The following is an 18,449-nucleotide window of genomic DNA, read 5'->3' as shown; positions in this document are numbered from 1 at the left end:
AGTAGATGTTAACAAAAACACGGCATTCCATATTCTTCCATATTCTCATCATACTCGTAGTAATTTGGTTATTGTTTTTTTTTTTTTTAATTTATTTTTTTGGTTCTTCATTTATTTTGCATCGTAAAACGAATAATAAATAATTCAATAGGAAAATCTATGAATAAATCAATCAACCAATAATTAATTATTATTGGAAGAGTAAAAAAATGGCTTCCAAAATGTTATAAATCTATAAATTAATCTATTTACGTGATTAAAAAAAAAAAAAAAGAAAAGAAAAAAAAATATATACATTTACTCGATGTGAAAATATTAAGAGAGAAAAAAGAAAACGATTTATTTGTTCCTACGATGATGAAAATAATAAATGAATTCGTTGATCATAATAATACAATGGTTTTCTCTTTTTAAACGATATTATATTATTATTATTATTATTATTATAAATAATACATAAAAATATTATATTTGTGTATATAAAGATGTGAAATATTTAAATGCAGCCAATTACCTATGCAAGGTAAACATTTTCCTGTAATGTAGAATATTTCAATCCATTTTTATGAATTCTTTTTTTTTAAACATACTGCATAAAAACGAAATAAATTTATAAAAAAAAAAAAAGAAAAAACCAAACAAAAAGCAAGTACAAAAAAACAGTAATATCGTAATTATTTTTCTTTTTTTTTTTTAATTATCATATAAATAAACATTTACTTTATGTTATTCTGATTGTGGGAGAAACATGAATTAGGAGTATAAATATACAAGTGAATGAAGCAATTGTTAACAAAGAACAATATTTAATATGCTCGAAAAGTAAAAAAAAAAAAATAAAATAAAATAAAATTATTATATCACTTTTTAAGCTACATCACCGGCATCGTTCGGTGAACGTACGTCATCAATCTTTAATATCATTTTGACTAATTGAGTTGCCAAACAAATTTGTTGAGTTTTGCTCGTTAAAGTTTCAATAACATTTTGCACCTTCATGTCTGTAAATATATTGCAATTTATAATAATATGATTTAAAAAAAAAAATTGATTAAAAGATCAAAATGAAGAAGAATGCAAAGTAGAAAAAAATAATAATAATAATAATTACCTGCTGTACCGCGATTTAAACAATCAATTCCTAATGTAGGATTATCTTCTGCTATTTGTCGTGCTTTAATCTCTGCTAACGAATCTACTGGAGATAATCCGGAATTTTCTGCCAAGGCCATTGGAATAGCTTCCAAGGCTTCGGAAAATGCACGGAAAGCGTATTGTTCCAAAGTACTTATTTTATCAGCTTGCCATGCACACGCCAATGCACATGAAATTTCTGATGCACCGCCGCCATATACAATCTTTCTATCTTGGCTGGTTATAACGTTACGTACCGTGCACAATGCATCGTGAATGGCACGTTTAGCTTCTTCAATGATCTAATAAAAAGAAAAGAAAAGAAAAGAAAATAATGTTAAGTTTTTAATATATTTACTTTTGTTTAAAATCATGAATATATTTAGTTTATTAAATTGTAGCACGATGAACAAATCTTGATCAATGAAATTAAGATACATTGAACTATAATATTAGATTCATATTATGCAAGGTTTATTTTGCAAGGTGTCTGGTCAGTAAAATGTATAAAAGACATAACTGAAATTCTCCTTGCATGAATCTATCTCATACATATGATAATTATAATAAACGTAATGTTAATAAAATTTCTTACCATTTTATTGCCTCCACGTATGAAGATAGTTACTGCTCGAGAATTTTTACATTCTTCGATAACAAGCATTTTATCTTTGGTTGTACCAAAAGATAATTCTCTGACAACACCTGCATAACCAAGTTTCTCTGGTGTTAATTCTTCGAATCTTGGAACAATACGTCCACCAGTTGCAATAGCGATTAACTAGAAATCATATTCTTTGTATAATTCATATTAATAATGGTATGTTGATGTATGAATATGTAGAAAAAAGAAGAAGCCCTCAGATCTCATAATCTTATAGTCATCAGAGACATCGCTAAAGTAGAAGCCTTGAATAAATAATTCAATAATAATCTTATTATTTTTATATCAATCAATTTAACATCAATTGATATAAAAATGCAAAGATCGTATGAATTAAAGTTAAACAATTTTCCAAACTCTTGCACCTCCTCCATTATGTTTTGTCATCATTGGGCAAATAAGATTTAAAAAGAAAAATTGTATTATTTTGTACGAAAGAGAGCTTACTTCGATCTCTGGACCACCGACCCATCTAACTGCTGGTAAATCATTTTGCAAAAGAAGATGATTTGCTTCGTCATCGAATCCCCATTGACAAATGGCTAGTGTTGTACCAGCATCCTTTACCAATTTGACCATTTCTGTGAATTTTTCCCTTTCGTATTCACGTAATGCTCTGTAATCTTCGACTGATGCAACATCAAGCTTATGTTTTGTCTTAGGTTTTGGTGGTTCAAACGGACAAGTTAAGATCGCTAATTTAACTTTTTCTAGCCTCTAGAATAAATAATTAATATTGTAAATAATATGAGATATTAAATTATTAAAGTGTAGAAATGATTAATTATATTTTATATATCGTATGTGTGTTACCTTGGGCATCTGAGGATGACTGAAGTCTTTGTCAATAACTACACCATGTACTAATACTGTATCTTCTAATCTACCACCAACTTTTCCTTCAACTTTGATCAATTCAAAGTTAACATCGTTCGTAGCAAAATCGCAAACAGCTAATACAGCATTTACTGCAATTTCAGCCATTTGTCTATGACACTTATTGACACTAGAAAGAAAGACATAAAATTATTTCATTTACAAGTATCTAAATATTAACATTATAGTCTCAAACAATTATTTAACAAAATCAAATAATTACATTTTCGAACCAAGCGATGTCATAGCAATTTTAATATAAGGTTCAATATTTTCATCGATCTTTGGAAACTTCTGTGTAATAGTCTTAAGATGATCTGTAGCACATTTAGCAGCCATTTCAAATCCATCTGCTATTCTTATTGGATGTATGCCCTTGTCTAATAATTGTTCAGCTTGTTCTAACAATGCGCCAGCTAATACAACTACACCAGTAGTACCATCACCAATCTCATCGTCTTGAGATTGAGACAATTGGACCATCAATTTAGCGACTTCATGTTCTACATCCATATTTTTCAAAATTGTTGCTCCATCGTTGGTTACCATAACGTCTCCATCTGAACTTACCATCAATTTATCCAAACCTCGTGGTCCCAATGAAGTTTTGAGAGTATTAGCAACATTGCGTGCTGCTAAAATATGCGACTGAAAATAAATAATTATTATTAATTAATATTTTCTTTTAAATACAAATTTATAATTACAAATGACCGCTAACAAATATCAGTTAAAAGAAATTTCAAAGAGTTTTACGAATACCAAACGGATATCCTTATATGGGCATAAAAAAAAGGTTTGGCTGATTTATGCGTCGCAGGACATTTGTAAAAAAAAAAGAAAAAAATAGAATATTAGTAAAAAAAAAAAAAAAGAAATTGATAAAATATATAAACGTTTAAACTCATTCGCATAAGTTTGTTCGAAAGTAAAAAAATGAAATTTTATATATTAATTAAATAATAATTGAATTTCTAGAAATAGTGTTGAGCCCACATGCCGCCATTGTTCTTGTTACATTGCTAATTATTAATAAATAAATATCTAAGTCTGAATTAATTTAAATACAATTTTAATAAAAAAAAAAATATCTTAAAAAAATAATAATAATATTCGACTAATTAAATGTATTACCATGATGGTTATAAATATTATAAAAAATTAATATATTTCACGATGGAGTTCGTACCTTAACCGCATCAGTGCCGGTCAATCGTTTTTGTTTTTCTTGATTCCTTAAAATGATGAAAGGCCGTCCGTATTCATCAAATGCCATAGTTCCCGGAATCGCAGTCATTTTGTTATAATTTTGAAAACTATTATTTCAATGTTATAGAATTAAAATATTTATTTATTAAGCTGCAATCCTAACAGTCACGCTTCTAGGCAACCATTTTGTTTCTGAACATACAGGAATAGGACAGAAAGAAGAAAATACGTCATAATTTAACATTGTGCTGCCATCTTTTCCGATAAAGATGCGATGTTCGATTGTACAAATGAGATCAATTTTAAAATTGCAAATGAATCATTTTTAAGATCTTATTCGTTTAATTATAAAAATACTATTTAATATTTATTATTTTAATTGTAAATCAATTCATATAATATATAGCAAAAGATAAAGTTTAATTTTATTTATAAAATATTAGAAACTTATTTTTAAATATTATTGGCGCTAGTATCGTATGCGGCACAAAAGGAAACAGTGCTACAGTAGTGCCCTTTCCTCTGAATGAACTTCCGGTTTTAGTAGTTGTAATATATTGTTTACGACTAGTTTATAACAAAAGAAATTTTTCTAACATTCTAATATAAACCATTTACAAATAATGTGTATAACATCTTGTAGTTATTACTTATACTTTACTCTTAATTAAATATATATATTACCTTAACATCATTTATGTATTAAAGAACAGTTTAATTTCCGGGCAGGAACAGGTTTGTTAGCAATTTTCCTATTAACATTTATTTAAAAAGTATTGAAAAATATAGAAATATGATAATAATTAATAAAATTTAAATAGTATCTAACGTAAGTAATTTATCGACACAGTATAAATCCAAATATATAGTTAACCTAGGTAATATACCGACTCAGCTAATAATCCAATGAAATATCATTGTATTTATAACATTTGAATTGTTTTTTGATCAATTTTAAAACATAAATTATTCATAAAATTTTTCTAATATACTTTACAATAGTGTTAAATATTAATTAATCAATATATGTAATGTTAATATTAAAAATATTTTCAATCAGTAACTAAATGTATTTTCGATCATTTTGTAATTATTGATTTTCCCGCGTGTGCGTGCGCATCTCAACAAGTGATGCGCTACGAGAAAGCGCGGTAATTTTAAAAACGATGTAATGAATTAAAACACTGTAGTGATGTTTTAAACGTTGCTTCACTTTCATATTTTCCAGATTTAATGTATTCGTATAACAATAAAAATAATAATTAATAACAGATCAATATTCCTCGATACCTGAAGCTCGTTTAAAATATAATTCAGTGTAATAATTATAAATAAAAAAGAAACAAAAATAATCCTTTTCGCACTTCATATTTTTTCCTAAACTAAAAACTGTTTTTTTTAATTATAGATATAGTAGTAGTAGTATTAGTAGTAGTACCCTGTTCAGGATAAGCACACAAAAGTGAGATCAGAGATGGACTAAAAATAAAATGGTAAGGAACAGTCTGGCTCTCGGCACTTCTGTGCTGTTGCTGCTTCTTCTATCGTTCGCATTTCATCGTTACAACGAAGAATGCTGTTTTTGGAGTGACTCCAAAAAAGTATTCGTGAGTCTAGATAAGGTCTCATTCTCGGTTGTATATAATATATCGTACTTGAGTAACATATTTTTGGAAGTTGGGAAGACACCTGGTTTCATTCGATGTATATTTGATACTAACACATATAATCAGACACGCGAGAATATATAAGCATGAATAATATACATAAACTTATACATAGAAATAAACACATATACATGGAGGATGCCTCGACGAAGAGAAGAGAACATTTTACGGTGGTTGTCATCTTGGGAGAGGGAACAAACCGTATTCTTTCTCCACGTAGCTTCTTTGACTGTGTTGTATCCATTTGTACGTACACAGTTTACGCACACCATCGAAACACGTTCATCCAAAGAAGAGAAGAAAAGAGAAGAGAAGAGAAGAGAAGAGAAGAGAAGAGAAGAGAAGAGAAGAGAAGAGAAGAGAAGAGAAGAGAAGAGAAGAGAAGAGAAGAGAAGAGAAGAAGAAGAAGAAGAAGAAGAAGAAGAAGAAGAAGAAGAAGAAGAAGAAGAAGGGAAGGCTCTAGAGAGTACTTACTCGCCCAAACGTAAAGTTGGCGGATCGTAGCACTGCGCGTAGTCTAGACTAACCATACTATAGCCAAAGAATCGAATCAAGAATGGGTCAAGACCCCCTCTGAATAACGTTTAAACATCTTACCAATCTCTACCGAGGCCGTTCTCTTCCGCCATATCGGTACTACATAAATAACAAAATTTATCTAACTTTAAGAACAAATTCATATCACTTTATACAATTATATTTTCTTATATATATATATATTTTTTTTTTCTCATTAAAACAAACTTAGAGATATCATTCGTGTTACTTGTATATCAATCGTTTTCAAATTCATAAGATTCTAATTAGTATATTTATTTGAATTAAAAAATATTTGTTAACTAAATAATAAATTTATCATTTAAATTTCTAATTGAAATAGTAATGGGAATGAACGAAATCATTTTAGGAACGTTTACAAACAAAAAGAAATCAATTAGAATACTTTAGAAAATAATTTTAATTAGGTAGTGTAATATATAAATGAAATATAAAATAAAATAGAAAGAGAGAGAGAGAGAGAGAGAGAGAGAGAAAATTTGTAAAATAGCGTATAGATAAAAAAAAAATGATTTTTATATTAATTAATTATAAGAATACACATACATACACACACACACACACATAAGAAAAGGAATATTTTGGGAAAGGGATTTCTAGTGAATTAGAGAGATTCATAGTATTATAATATAGGCGTTATAATTTGAAATAGTATAGATACGGCCCTGAACACGATCTCGTGTATAGCCTTCCACGAGTTCGTACACAGAGAGCGGGTTCGGGTTCTGTCGTGTCGTACGGATAGAGGAGAGTCAGTGCATGCAGGCCGTGCGGCAGGTTCGCCTGCTTCAGGTTTTCGTCTCTCCTGTCGAGGATTCGCCGCGAAGCCCGGTTCTCGCGTGCGCACGACCAAACAACCAACCAACCAACCAACCAACCAACCAACCAACCCAACCGACCCAACCAACCCAACCAACCTACCAATACAAACAACAGTGTTCTTCCTTTTGGTGGGAGAAGGAAAGAAGACAACTTTACGTTTATATACATACACCTTTATGTGTAGTATTATTAGTGTGTACGTAATGACGTATTTGTGTGTGTATGTTCCTTCGATATAAAGAGAGAGAGAGAGAGAGAAAGAGAGAGGAAGAGATAGACAATACGACGTTGATTATCGAGCGAATATTTTCGAAGGCCGTGTGTCATTTTTTAAAAGATCACTCTTGGTTTTTTATTGTTTTTTTTCTTTTTTTTTTTTTTTTTTTTTTTGCTTTTTGTTATTTATTAATTATTTTGTACTTCAGATGAAAACATTTTCGATTAAGAATAAATGAAAGTGTGTTTTTGCAAATAATTCGTTTTCGTAAAGTGTAAGCGCGGCGGAGTGTTTTACTTATTAAGTGAAATTATATTTTGTGATCAACGTTTTGAAACTTTATAAAGACTGTGTTAAAAAGAAAGGAAAGAAGAAAAGAAAAGAAACATTCAAGGTGGAAGGTCGGTTGGTGCGCACCGACGCGCTTCCTCGATCGAAGCCCCTCCTCTTTCCTTTCTTCCTTCCTTCCTTCCTTTCTTCCTTCCTTCCTTCCTTCCTTCCTTCCTCTAGCGATCTACGAAAGATCGATCGAATATTATCGATCCCTCTCTCTCTCTCTCACTCACTCACTCACTCACTCACTCTCCTTTCCCTTATCATGCGAGACGATGGTTTTTCTCGTTTTGATAACGCGGTTAGATGGTTGTTGTTGTTGGCGTGGTCACGCGCGTTAAGTCACGTCGGATTTTAACGTGAAATTTATTTCTTCAAAACTTATACACATATATATGTATGTATGTATGTATGTATGTATGTATGTATGTATATATAAGAATAATGAGTGAAATTTAAATGAAACGTTATGTAAACAAAGGAACAAGAAATCTTGAAAATCATTGCCTTACAGTTCATTAAATTTAATATTTATTATTTAATAATAATTTGTGTTGGATTATAATATTTATTATTTAATAACTAATTGTGAAAAATATTTGGTATGAAAAATAATTTATGATAAAAAGCGAAATCACGAGTGAAAGAAATTAATATTTTTAAAATACAAGAAACATTATCTACTATCGTACCATCTAGCATCTATTTATCTATATATATATATATGTCTATTCATTCAACCATCCATCCATCCATCGATCAGTTCCATTACGAATTTATGAGTTTGAAATCTAACGTGTCTCTGTGTGACGTAGACACACGATTGGTGATAGAAGAAGAAGAAGAAGAAGAAGAAGAAGAAGAAGAAGAAGAGGAAGAAGAAAGTTTGTTGAGATATCGATCGGTTCGTTCTTCACACTACGAGTAAATACCTTGAAGGTTTTTCATCAGCTAAACTCAAAAGGATCTTCTTTTCTATTGTCCGCTTAGGGATTATCCTCCTGGATCTTCAAGGATTCATCTTCGTGATAACGGTATGAACACACACAAAAAAAGATACATTTTGATCCTTTAGATTGTTTTTATTTTATTTTCTTCTTTTCTTCTCTTCTCTCTGTCTCTCTTATTTTTCTTTTTATTTTTTTTTTTTATTTATTAACTCTCTAACTGTTTTAAGTTAGTTAAATTAATTTAGTTAAAGTTTATTTGCTTTTGTTTTGTATTCATGAAAATTTTAGTTTTTATGATATTTCATCGAATAATATTTTTTATGATAATTTTACAGGAATAATATTTTCTTATGTTGAATAATTTAAAGTATAGTAAAAGTTAAAATAAAATAGAATGGATATTTTTTTTTTTTTTTTTTAGTAAAATAATATAAAATACAAATAAACAAAAAATATATCACGCATACAATATTGTTCAGTAATGAACATGTTGAATAATATTAGATTGCCCCCAAAAGTTTCTTACTTTTTGGTAATTTTACAGGAATAATATTTTTTACGTTGAATAATTTAATAAAGTATAGTAAATAAAATAATATCAATAAATATTGTAGTATAGTAAAAGGTAAAATAAAATAGAATGGATATTTTGTTTTTTTTAGTAAAATAATATAAAATACAAATAAACAAAAAATATATTACGCATACAATATTGTTCAGTAATGAACATGTTGAATAATATTAGATTGCCCCCCAAAAGTTTCTTACTTTTTGGTAATTTTACAGGAATAATATTTTTTACGTTGAATAATTTAATAAAGTATAGTAAATAAAATAATATCAATAAATATTGCAGTATAGTAAAAGGTAAAATAAAATAGAATGGATATTTTGTTTTTTTAGTAAAATAATATAAAATACAAATAAACAAAAAATATATCACGCATACAATATTGTTCAACTTATCATTAAAAAAAGGAAGAAATTTTTGGGACGAGGTAATATTATGTAAAGATCCCTCCCGCCCCCACCCCCACCAATAATATTTTTTTCAATCGATTAGAAAATTCAATTATATAAATCCATCAATTATAAAAATTAAATTATTTTATAATAAAATTTAAACGGAGTAGAATTTTTATACGAGACGTACCTACCTGATGTTTCGTGCATTTATAAATATTTTTATTTAAAAATGAAAAAAAAAAAAAAACAGGAAAATAAAATATAAAGGAAGAAATATTAATTAAGTTATACACAGGAACGTAGAAAAAGGAAGAAACAAAATAATAAAAACAGGAAATAAATATTCTTTTGGGAAAGACGTGTACCTACTTATCTCGGTTGTTTACGTTTCTCTTCGTAATAATAACCTACTCTTCGTAATATATATATATATATATATATATATATATATATAAACATAAATATTAAATTTTCCTTAAAGTCGTGTGTTTTCAATACGAAATAATAGTTTCGACTTTGCAGTCGATTTATCTCTTTCACATCACGAGGTTAAACGTAACGCGCTAATTGCGAGAAGAATTGTTCTTTGTAAGTAACGTGCATGATGTTTTCTCTTTCTCTCTCTCTCTCTCTCTCTCTCTCTCTCTCTCTCTCTCTTTTTCTCTATCTATCTGACGTATTTTTTTACAGAACTCTGAAAGATAGAAAGAGAAAATTAAATAAAGAACTAAAGAACTCTGTAACACGAATGACTCATCTTGTACAGATCAATGGCGAATACACGAGAGAGAAAGAGAAAGAGAGAAAGAGAGAAAGAGAGAGAGAGAGAGAGAGAGAGAGAGAACACTCTTATCTCGTTAGATGTGCTGCATTACTCGACTCGAGTTCTCCATTTTTTTGTTCGGTTCATTAAAAACATTTTTTTTTCACCGTAATACCTTTTTAAAAATTACACCCTTACCATTCACCCTCCTCCCTTACCTTTTTATTTTCTCAAAGAATCCTAAAGAAGCAAAATGCAAGAAGGTATTTCTGAATGATGCAAAATATGTAATTAAATGATATCGTTTAAAATTACAATTATTTAATTATTAATATATAATAATTAACACCCTTCGATTTTCCTACTCCTCTCCGGCTTTTATTTTCTTAAAAAATCATATAAGAAAGGAAAATGCACAAAGGTGGTTTCTAAATGATGCACAATAATTTAGTTAAATGATATCGGTTTCTATTAATTCTAATTATTTAGTTAATAATATATAATATATAATTTAATTTATTTAATATTTTATTATTATTTATTTATTTAATATATAATATTATTTTATAATTAACAACGCCCTTTGCATTTCCCCTTTCTCTCTTTCCTTTTATTTTTTCAACACATCCTAAAAAAAAGGAAAATGCAAGAAGGTGTTTTTATTTGATGCAAAATAATTAATCAAATGATATTTAATATTATAATTATTTAATTAATAATATATAATATATAATTTTATTTATTTAATATTTTATTATTATTATTTATTTAATATATATTATTAAACGCCCTTTATATTCCCCTTTCTCTCCTATCTTTATTTTCTCAACTAATCCTAAAGAAGGAAAAAGTAATTTCCAAACGATGCAATAAGTAGTCAAATGATATCATTCAATTATAATTATTTAATTATTAATATGAAAATTAACATCCTTTTATTCTCCTTTCTCTTCTCTTCCCTTTTATTCTTTCAACAAATTCTAAAGAAGAAAAATGCAAAAAGGTATTTCTAAACGATGCGCACAATAATTACACAAATGATATCGTTTAATTATAATTGTTTTATTTTGTTTGGAAAAGTATTACCGTCAAATGTTAAATTATGGTAATTTCAATAATCTTGTTTGACTGATTTGTTTGAGGAAAAAGTATAAAGCTAGATTAAACAAATTATTAATAATTTGAACAATTTCAATGGTTTTTCTTATCTTGACTATATTGTACACACGTTTGTTTTTTATATAACACCACAACGTGTCACGATTGGAATCCTTTGATGTATTCGAACTATGGTAGAGACAAAAAAAAAGAAAAGAAGACATAGAGGAAGATACGAGGAAAGAGAATGAATTGAATGTTAGATAGAAACAGAAACAGAAAGAGAGTGGAAGGATGAAAGGATAAAAGGGGTGAAAGGACACACAAACTTGCCATATACTCAAACATGAACATTTTTATCTTTGACATTCATTAACAAAAGTTGTTTTTTTTTATTTTATTTTATCTTTATTTTTTTTTGTTTTTTTTCTAAACGAATCAATGGAAGTTAATCCAAAGATCTTAGAAATGTGTCAATGAATTTGTTTTCATTTTTTTTTGTAAAACGAATCAATGGTAGTTAACCAATGGAATCGTAAAAATATGCCAATGAAATTGTTTATTATTTTATTTTTTTGTAGAACGAATCAATGGTAGTTAACCAATGGAATCGTAAAAATATGCCAATGAAATTGTTTATTATTTTATTTTTTTGTAAAACGAATCAATGGAAATTAATCCAAAGATCATAGAAATTTGCCAATGAAATTGTTTTTTATTTCATTTCTTTTTTTGTTTACAACGAATTTCGTTGTAATTTCTTTGAAACATGGGAGGCATTTCAATTTTTTCTTTTTTTTTTTTTTTTTTTTTTTTTTTATTACACCACGAGTTATTTACGCGTCGTGTGATTTTACGTGAAATGTAAATTCGATGTTTTTTTTTTTTTCAAAGAATTTGTTGACGAGTAAGGTTGCTTGTGTCAGGTTAATATAAATTATTTTGGAAAAAAAAAAAGAAAAAAAAGTTTAAGGAAAAAAACCCCCCCCACCATGTCTCTCGACAAATGTCACCCATCATCTTCGAATTCTTTTTCTCTCTCGTTTTCTAAGGAGAATTCTATGCTGTCGTGTTGGGAAAGATGAAATCGAATTTCGAAGATTGAATTTCGTTGCACGACGTTCATTCGCTTTTAGACTTATAATGTTGCTAGTTTAACTTTCAAAGTTTCTTCTCTCGTAACGACTGGTTATTCTATAGCTGGTAAACTCTCTTGAAATCGATTCAATATGTAATATGTGTATGTGGGTGTGAGTATTTTATGTTTGTATTTTATAAATGTGGTTGGTCTCTGGGTGTGTACTGATTCTAACAAAACGTCGTTTTGTCCTTTGGATTAGAAGTAATATTAGAAAACTATTTTTGTTATTTTTTTTTTTTTCTAATTTGGCGTGTTAATTAATTCCAAATAATATTTCATACATATTTTTATTTATGAGCATAGATAATTTCCTTCTCTTTTTTTTTTTTTATTAATTTACACGTATGTATAAATTAGGTAAAAAATATTAATGGGTGGGGGGAGGGTTAAGATTAATTCGTACAAAAAAAGGTAGGTTTTTGTGAATTTTTTGTGACGACACAGTTAAAATCTTTTTATTTACACCAATAGTACATTAAAGTATAACATTCGAAGAATATTGTATAAAATTTGCACGAAGAAATATTAAAAAATACGACAATGGCAGCAATTATTCGGACGTGTCTTAGGAAAAAAGTAGAATTGCGGTGCCCCCCCCCTCTCATAACTTGGTGCTGGATCATCTGAAATCAAAAAATCAAAGTTCATTCGTTAGATAATAGCTTTTCCCAGATAACACTGGGAGGGTTTTTCGAAATTTCAATTTTTCACTTTTTTGGAACACTTGGAAGGGAAAAATGCGATTATTTGCGAAAAAAATCGGCTAAAAGGTAAAAAAGAAAACACTTGCAATTATAAGGAAAAGAAAAATTGATTCTTAGTATTTGAAATATATTGATCAATACCAGGAATTCATTTCCTTTTCCACGTGCAAATAATTTATGTAAATTATTAAAATATCAAATACTTTTTAATTAGTTTATTATAAGAAAAGCATACTTTGTTGTTTTTTTTTTTTTTTTTTTTTTTTTCATAATTGCATTCGCGCATTTAAATAATTTCTTTTTATTTCTATTTATTTATTTGCGCGTTTCTTTCTTTTCGATTAGGAAATTATTTAACAAATAAAAGTATACAGTTTTTCTTTTTTTTTTTTTTTTTTTTTTTTATAGAAGAGGAAGAAAACAAAAATAATTACTTCAGATCAAGTATTTATGCTAGTTCACACATGCAAAATAATTTTTTTTGTAAATAAAATATTATTAAATAATATTATATAATTATAAATAATATAATAAATTATTTAAAAATTATAATATATATATATATAAACTAATGGTAATATAAATGTTATAATATTATCAATTGTTCATTATTTCAATTGAATTATTTAAATAATCCTAATTAGATGATATTGAAGTATACAAAAAGATTATTGAACAAAATGTTAAAATAAAGTAAAAAAAAGATTAAACGTTTCAACTGAACATGAAAATTTGAAAGTATTGAATTATGACAAGGATAAGGAAGGATTAAAAAGAAAGGGAAATTTGTAGTTTGAAAAATTCAACTGTAAAATGTTAGATCATCTATGTTAAAGCGAGACACGTACAGCGGTTATATCCGCTGTTAAGCGGTTATAAGTTTTCTGTCACTCATCGTTAACATTACGCAACATTATGCGAGAGATCACGTATGTATGGATAAAAGTACATTCGTTGACATTTGTCGTCAGACATTTGCTACTTGTGTACTTGAATGCGAATCATTATGCGCGAGTGTACGCATTACGATTAGGTATTTTATTATTTTTATTTTTATTTTTTATTTTTTTTATTTTTACAATTACAATCTATGTATGTGTTCCTACATTGAAAGTAGGAAGGAAGGAAGGTAGGAAGGAAGAAAGGAAGGAAGGAAGGAAGAAAGGAAGAAAGAAAGAAGATTTTTACTCGGTTGGTAAAGTAGTTGGTAGTAGTAATATTAAAACGCGTGGGTGGAGACATTTAATTTATATTTGCTAACTGTGTGTATGCATAAAGAATAATTTTCTTACATTTTTTTTTTGTTTTCTTTCTCTGTCATTCCTTTCATTCTTTTTGTTTTTTTTTCCTTCCTTTCTTCTATTGGGTTGTTTGGAAAGTAATTTTGTATTTTCCTGTTGATGCAAACCGGCAAATAACAACACGTGAGATAGGTGATAGATTAAATTTATCAAATTCAACACAGTTGTCAGTATGTCCACTTGAGAATGCCTAGGTTTTAACCTCGAAGCCAAAATTGTCTTTATTTTCATAAAAAACAAATAACAAATTACTTTCCGAACAAACATAATATTTTCAACAGTATAATTATACAATTCTTATACAATATAATTACACTTGTTATTTTTTTTTTCGTGTAATTTTGTATTTCATTTCCATTGGTTATCTTTTACCTTCTTTCCTTTTTGCTATTTATTACATGTTTTTTATTTTTTTTTATTTTTTTATTTTTTTATTTTTATTTTTCTTCTATCGAGCACGCGTGTTATCTAAAAACATATACGTACGGCGTCTTATCGTTACAGGTTTTGTGATTATCTTTGTAACAGAGACGACACATAAGAGTCACCATTCGACAATAAAAAAAATTATTAGGAAAAAATAAAATAAGAACAAAAATTGATTACAAGTAAATACACTTATTAAATACTAAATCTAATTCTTATGTGCTTTTGTATATGTGTGTGTCTGTATTTATGTAGGGTTATATATGTTTGATTATTTATTAACGATAACACGATAATAGGATGATACTCTTCTCTTTTGTCTTTTAATAATCTTTATGATTATTTGTTTATTTTTATGAATGATAGAGACATTGACCCTTCCTAGTTGTTGTTCGTGATTTTGACCAATTTTTTTTTTAAATTAAATTTTAATAAAATTATAACGGAATGTGATTTATCACAGCTGTTCATAGGAAGAGAAAGTAATTTACTTAAAAATGACTTTTATCATATATATACACACACACAGGAATAAATCTAACTTTTGTTGTTAGTGTGTTCTTTGTACAAAAACGAAAGTTGTATTAGTTGATTATGATTGTGAACTACTATCTCGTGATTATGCTACGAGTCATTAACTTCGTTGATAATTTTATTGAACGTTGTTCGTAAAATATTCGATAGGAAAGATGAGGAAAAAAAAAAACCAAAAATTCAGTGATACGCTAGATACGCTGGAGATAAATTCGAGTATTTAGTAAATACATTTAGGACGACATAAATTATCTTTTTCTGTTTTTTTTTTTTTTTTTTTTTTCTACTTTAATGATAGGTGTGTGTATTACACATGGGTATACTAAAATGTAAAAAGATACATTAATCCTTATCAACAGAACGAATAAATTTGAATCAAAGCAAAACTCGAATAATAAATAATAAATAATCCTTTCTCTCTTTTAATTGAACTTTTGGAAAATTTACAAAAAAAAGAAAAAAAAAGAAAAAGGACAGTTCTAACGATAAATGAAATATATCGTCGAACACTTGGTTAGTTTCTTTGACATTTATTAATGTTTTATTTAATATGTCCGTAAAGAACACGTTTGTATTTCATTTTTCTTTTTCTCTTATTCTCAAACCCCTTTCTCTCTATTCCCTTTTTTTTTTTTTCCTAATCTAATCTAAATATTTACTACTCTAAAGGTTTTAAACGAGATAAACGATTATCGATTATTTTCAACATATATTTTATTTTATTATTATTCATATATGTAATAATATTTCAATTTATTATTCACCACACAATGATTCAATTCAATTATTATTATTTTTTTTATTACATAACAACAATTTGTTCAATTTTATTCATTCGTTTATTTTATTACTTTTCAATAAAAAATATAAAAAAAATTCTTCAGATAATTGATAAAATCTGTCATTCGATATTATTTTTCACATAATATTAATCAAACTTTTCAATCAAGAGTTTTGTTTTGTTTGTTGTATTTCAATTCTCAATCAGTCGATTATTATTATTATTTTTTCTTTCCCACCAATGTTCTTCAACTTTCAGATCAAATTTCAGGAAGTTTGAGAATCGATTTACCATTCGTATCTCCTCAGTTCTATGAGTGTGTGTATAATATCTGTGTATATTTTTTACTTATTTATACGTAAAAAAGTAAACTAGAAATAGAGAGATAGAAAAGTTCATATTTCTGTTTTTAGTTTGAAGAATGTTTATGGAAAAACCATCTTTGGTTTTACTTAGTTTTATGGGTAGAGGTAGTAAAGGAAGTTACTGTTCTGTACCATTTATTTCAGGTTATATTTATTCTAAACTTACAGATTATATAATATATTTATAATATATATGTTTATGTAATATTATATATAAATAAAAATATAAAAAAATATATATATATATAAATACAATATATATATTAATATATTATAATAATTACAATAATAATATTATATAAAATATATATAATAATATAAAATATAATTGTATATATTTATAATTATTATATTTATAATAATTATTACATAAGTATATATAATTTAATATATAATATTTTAAATTTAATGAAATTTAATTAAAATTAAAATTAGAATTAAAATATTTTAAATTTAAATATATAATAATTTTTATAATAATTATATATATATTAAATTATTATAATAATTATTATATATAAATATAATAATTAAAAATATAGTTAAATAATTATAATAAATATAAATATATAAATTACATTTACAATAATTTAATATATTATAATTAATATGTATAATATTTTCTAAAAAATAATTATATATATTTATCTATATATTAAAAAGAAATATTATATATAAATAAATATTAATTTATAAATATATATAAAAGTAAATTATGTGTGTGTATGTTCTTGATAAAGATTTTTATAATTAGTAAAGTCACTGTATTTAATTTATGTAAATATACCATAAGAATAAATATTATAAGTAAGTACAGTACTGAATATTTTGAAAGTAATATATATATATATACAAATATATAAAACTAGTATGTATAGTTTGTCATATGGCTGACAGTAATTTTCCATGGGTTGTTCTCTGACGCATAGACTGGCATCCGGTCCGGATGGTTCCTCTTTCCTCTTTAAATGTATATGTGTTTTATATATATATATATGTTGGTTTTCTTTCTCCTCTCGCTTTCTTTCTCCCTCTTACTTTTATATCTTTCTCTTTCTCTTTCTATCACATTTTCGTACCCTCACTCTTCTTCCTTCCTTCTGTCTGTCTCTGCTAGCATTTATAAAAGCTTCACAACATCAACCTTAAAGTCACATAAATTCGCGTACTCTACTAGTAGTTCCAGTAATAGTAGTAGTAATAGTAGTAGTAATAGTAGTAATTCCTGTCAGTAGTGCTTAGAACTAGCAAAAGCTTTTTCGTTTTAAATCTGACAAATATTAACGAAAATCCGATTTTCTAATTCATTTTACAATTTAGATGAAATCTGGTGAAAATAAAATACTAGTAATTTTTATTCTAATTATTAATACGAGAGTTAGTCGTGATTATTATATTAATGTATTTGTCAATTTTTTAATTGAAATTACTTTTCATCGTGCTTAATTTATTTCTATTTTGGTTTTATTGTTTTAGTTATTTAATAATTCATTCGTAATTAAAAAGAAAGTTATGCGAGTTTGTGGAATCAGCTGAGTGGTTTAAATTCTTTAAAAAGAAGAATGCAGTGTGCACCAATTTTTGTATCAACTTTGAGTACGTAAATTATGATTATTATTATTATTATTATTTATAGAATTTATTATATTAATATATATTTCTTTTATTGTTTTTTTTTTACACAAATTTTATTTATTTAATTTATGATTTATTTTAATTTTAATTATCATCGATTTATTGAGATAAATGGTAAGAATAAGATAAAGTATCGATAAATTTCATTCGAGTTAAAGTTTATAGCTTTTACAATTGGTATGACATGTGTGTTTTCATTCAGGTTTCATTCTAACGGTTCGAGGATTGGGAAAATCCCCGTCCAATAAAAAACAAACAATAACATGTTATATTAAAAAATTGAATCAAAAAAAATGTAAGGAAAA

At 26.7% G+C, this 18,449-nt stretch overlaps 2 protein-coding genes across 2 annotated transcripts in view; one reads left to right on the top strand and one right to left on the bottom strand.

The window, feature by feature from the left end:
• Positions 1-63: 63 nt before the first annotated feature.
• On the bottom strand, positions 64-4,086 carry CCT5 (chaperonin containing TCP1 subunit 5). The gene is made up of 7 exons (XM_015328463.2): positions 3,864-4,086; positions 2,898-3,322; positions 2,612-2,804; positions 2,246-2,515; positions 1,730-1,915; positions 1,112-1,436; positions 64-1,001 (listed from the first exon to the last, which is right to left on the bottom strand). Exons 1-7 carry the CDS (start codon positions 3,969-3,971, stop codon positions 868-870), a joined length of 1,641 nt encoding a protein of 546 aa, XP_015183949.1. The 5' UTR covers positions 3,972-4,086; the 3' UTR covers positions 64-867.
• A 4,370-nt stretch (positions 4,087-8,456) lies between these two features.
• The window catches only part of LOC107070339 (dual 3',5'-cyclic-AMP and -GMP phosphodiesterase 11), a gene marked incomplete at its 5' end in the record, with an annotated part of 89,615 nt that continues 79,622 nt past the window's right edge, over positions 8,457-18,449 (top strand). The window contains one exon of the mRNA XM_015328441.2: positions 8,457-8,514. Coding sequence (XP_015183927.2) covers positions 8,457-8,514 — 58 coding nt within the window. The remainder of the gene's footprint in view (positions 8,515-18,449) is intronic.

The sequence above is a fragment of the Polistes dominula genome, unplaced genomic scaffold (genome assembly GCF_049000335.1).
Source record: "Polistes dominula isolate Pdom_NZ unplaced genomic scaffold, Pdom_raw_medaka contig_18, whole genome shotgun sequence".
Classification (NCBI taxonomy): domain Eukaryota; kingdom Metazoa; phylum Arthropoda; class Insecta; order Hymenoptera; family Vespidae; genus Polistes; species Polistes dominula.
Note: the sequence above shows the minus strand (reverse complement) of the source record. Positions and strands in the feature narration are given on the sequence as shown.

Bases quoted from the DNA above. Each gene is read 5' to 3' on its own strand.
- CCT5 (XM_015328463.2), bottom strand. From the start codon at position 3,971: ATGACTGCGATTCCGGGAACTATGGCATTTGATGAATACGGACGGCCT. The intron at 2,516-2,611 runs GTAACACACATA...TATTTATTCTAG, and splicing joins GTCATCCTCAGATGCCCAAG to AGGCTAGAAAAAGTTAAATT. The intron at 1,437-1,729 runs GTAAGAAATTTT...TCTTTTTATTAG, and splicing joins TACGTGGAGGCAATAAAATG to ATCATTGAAGAAGCTAAACG.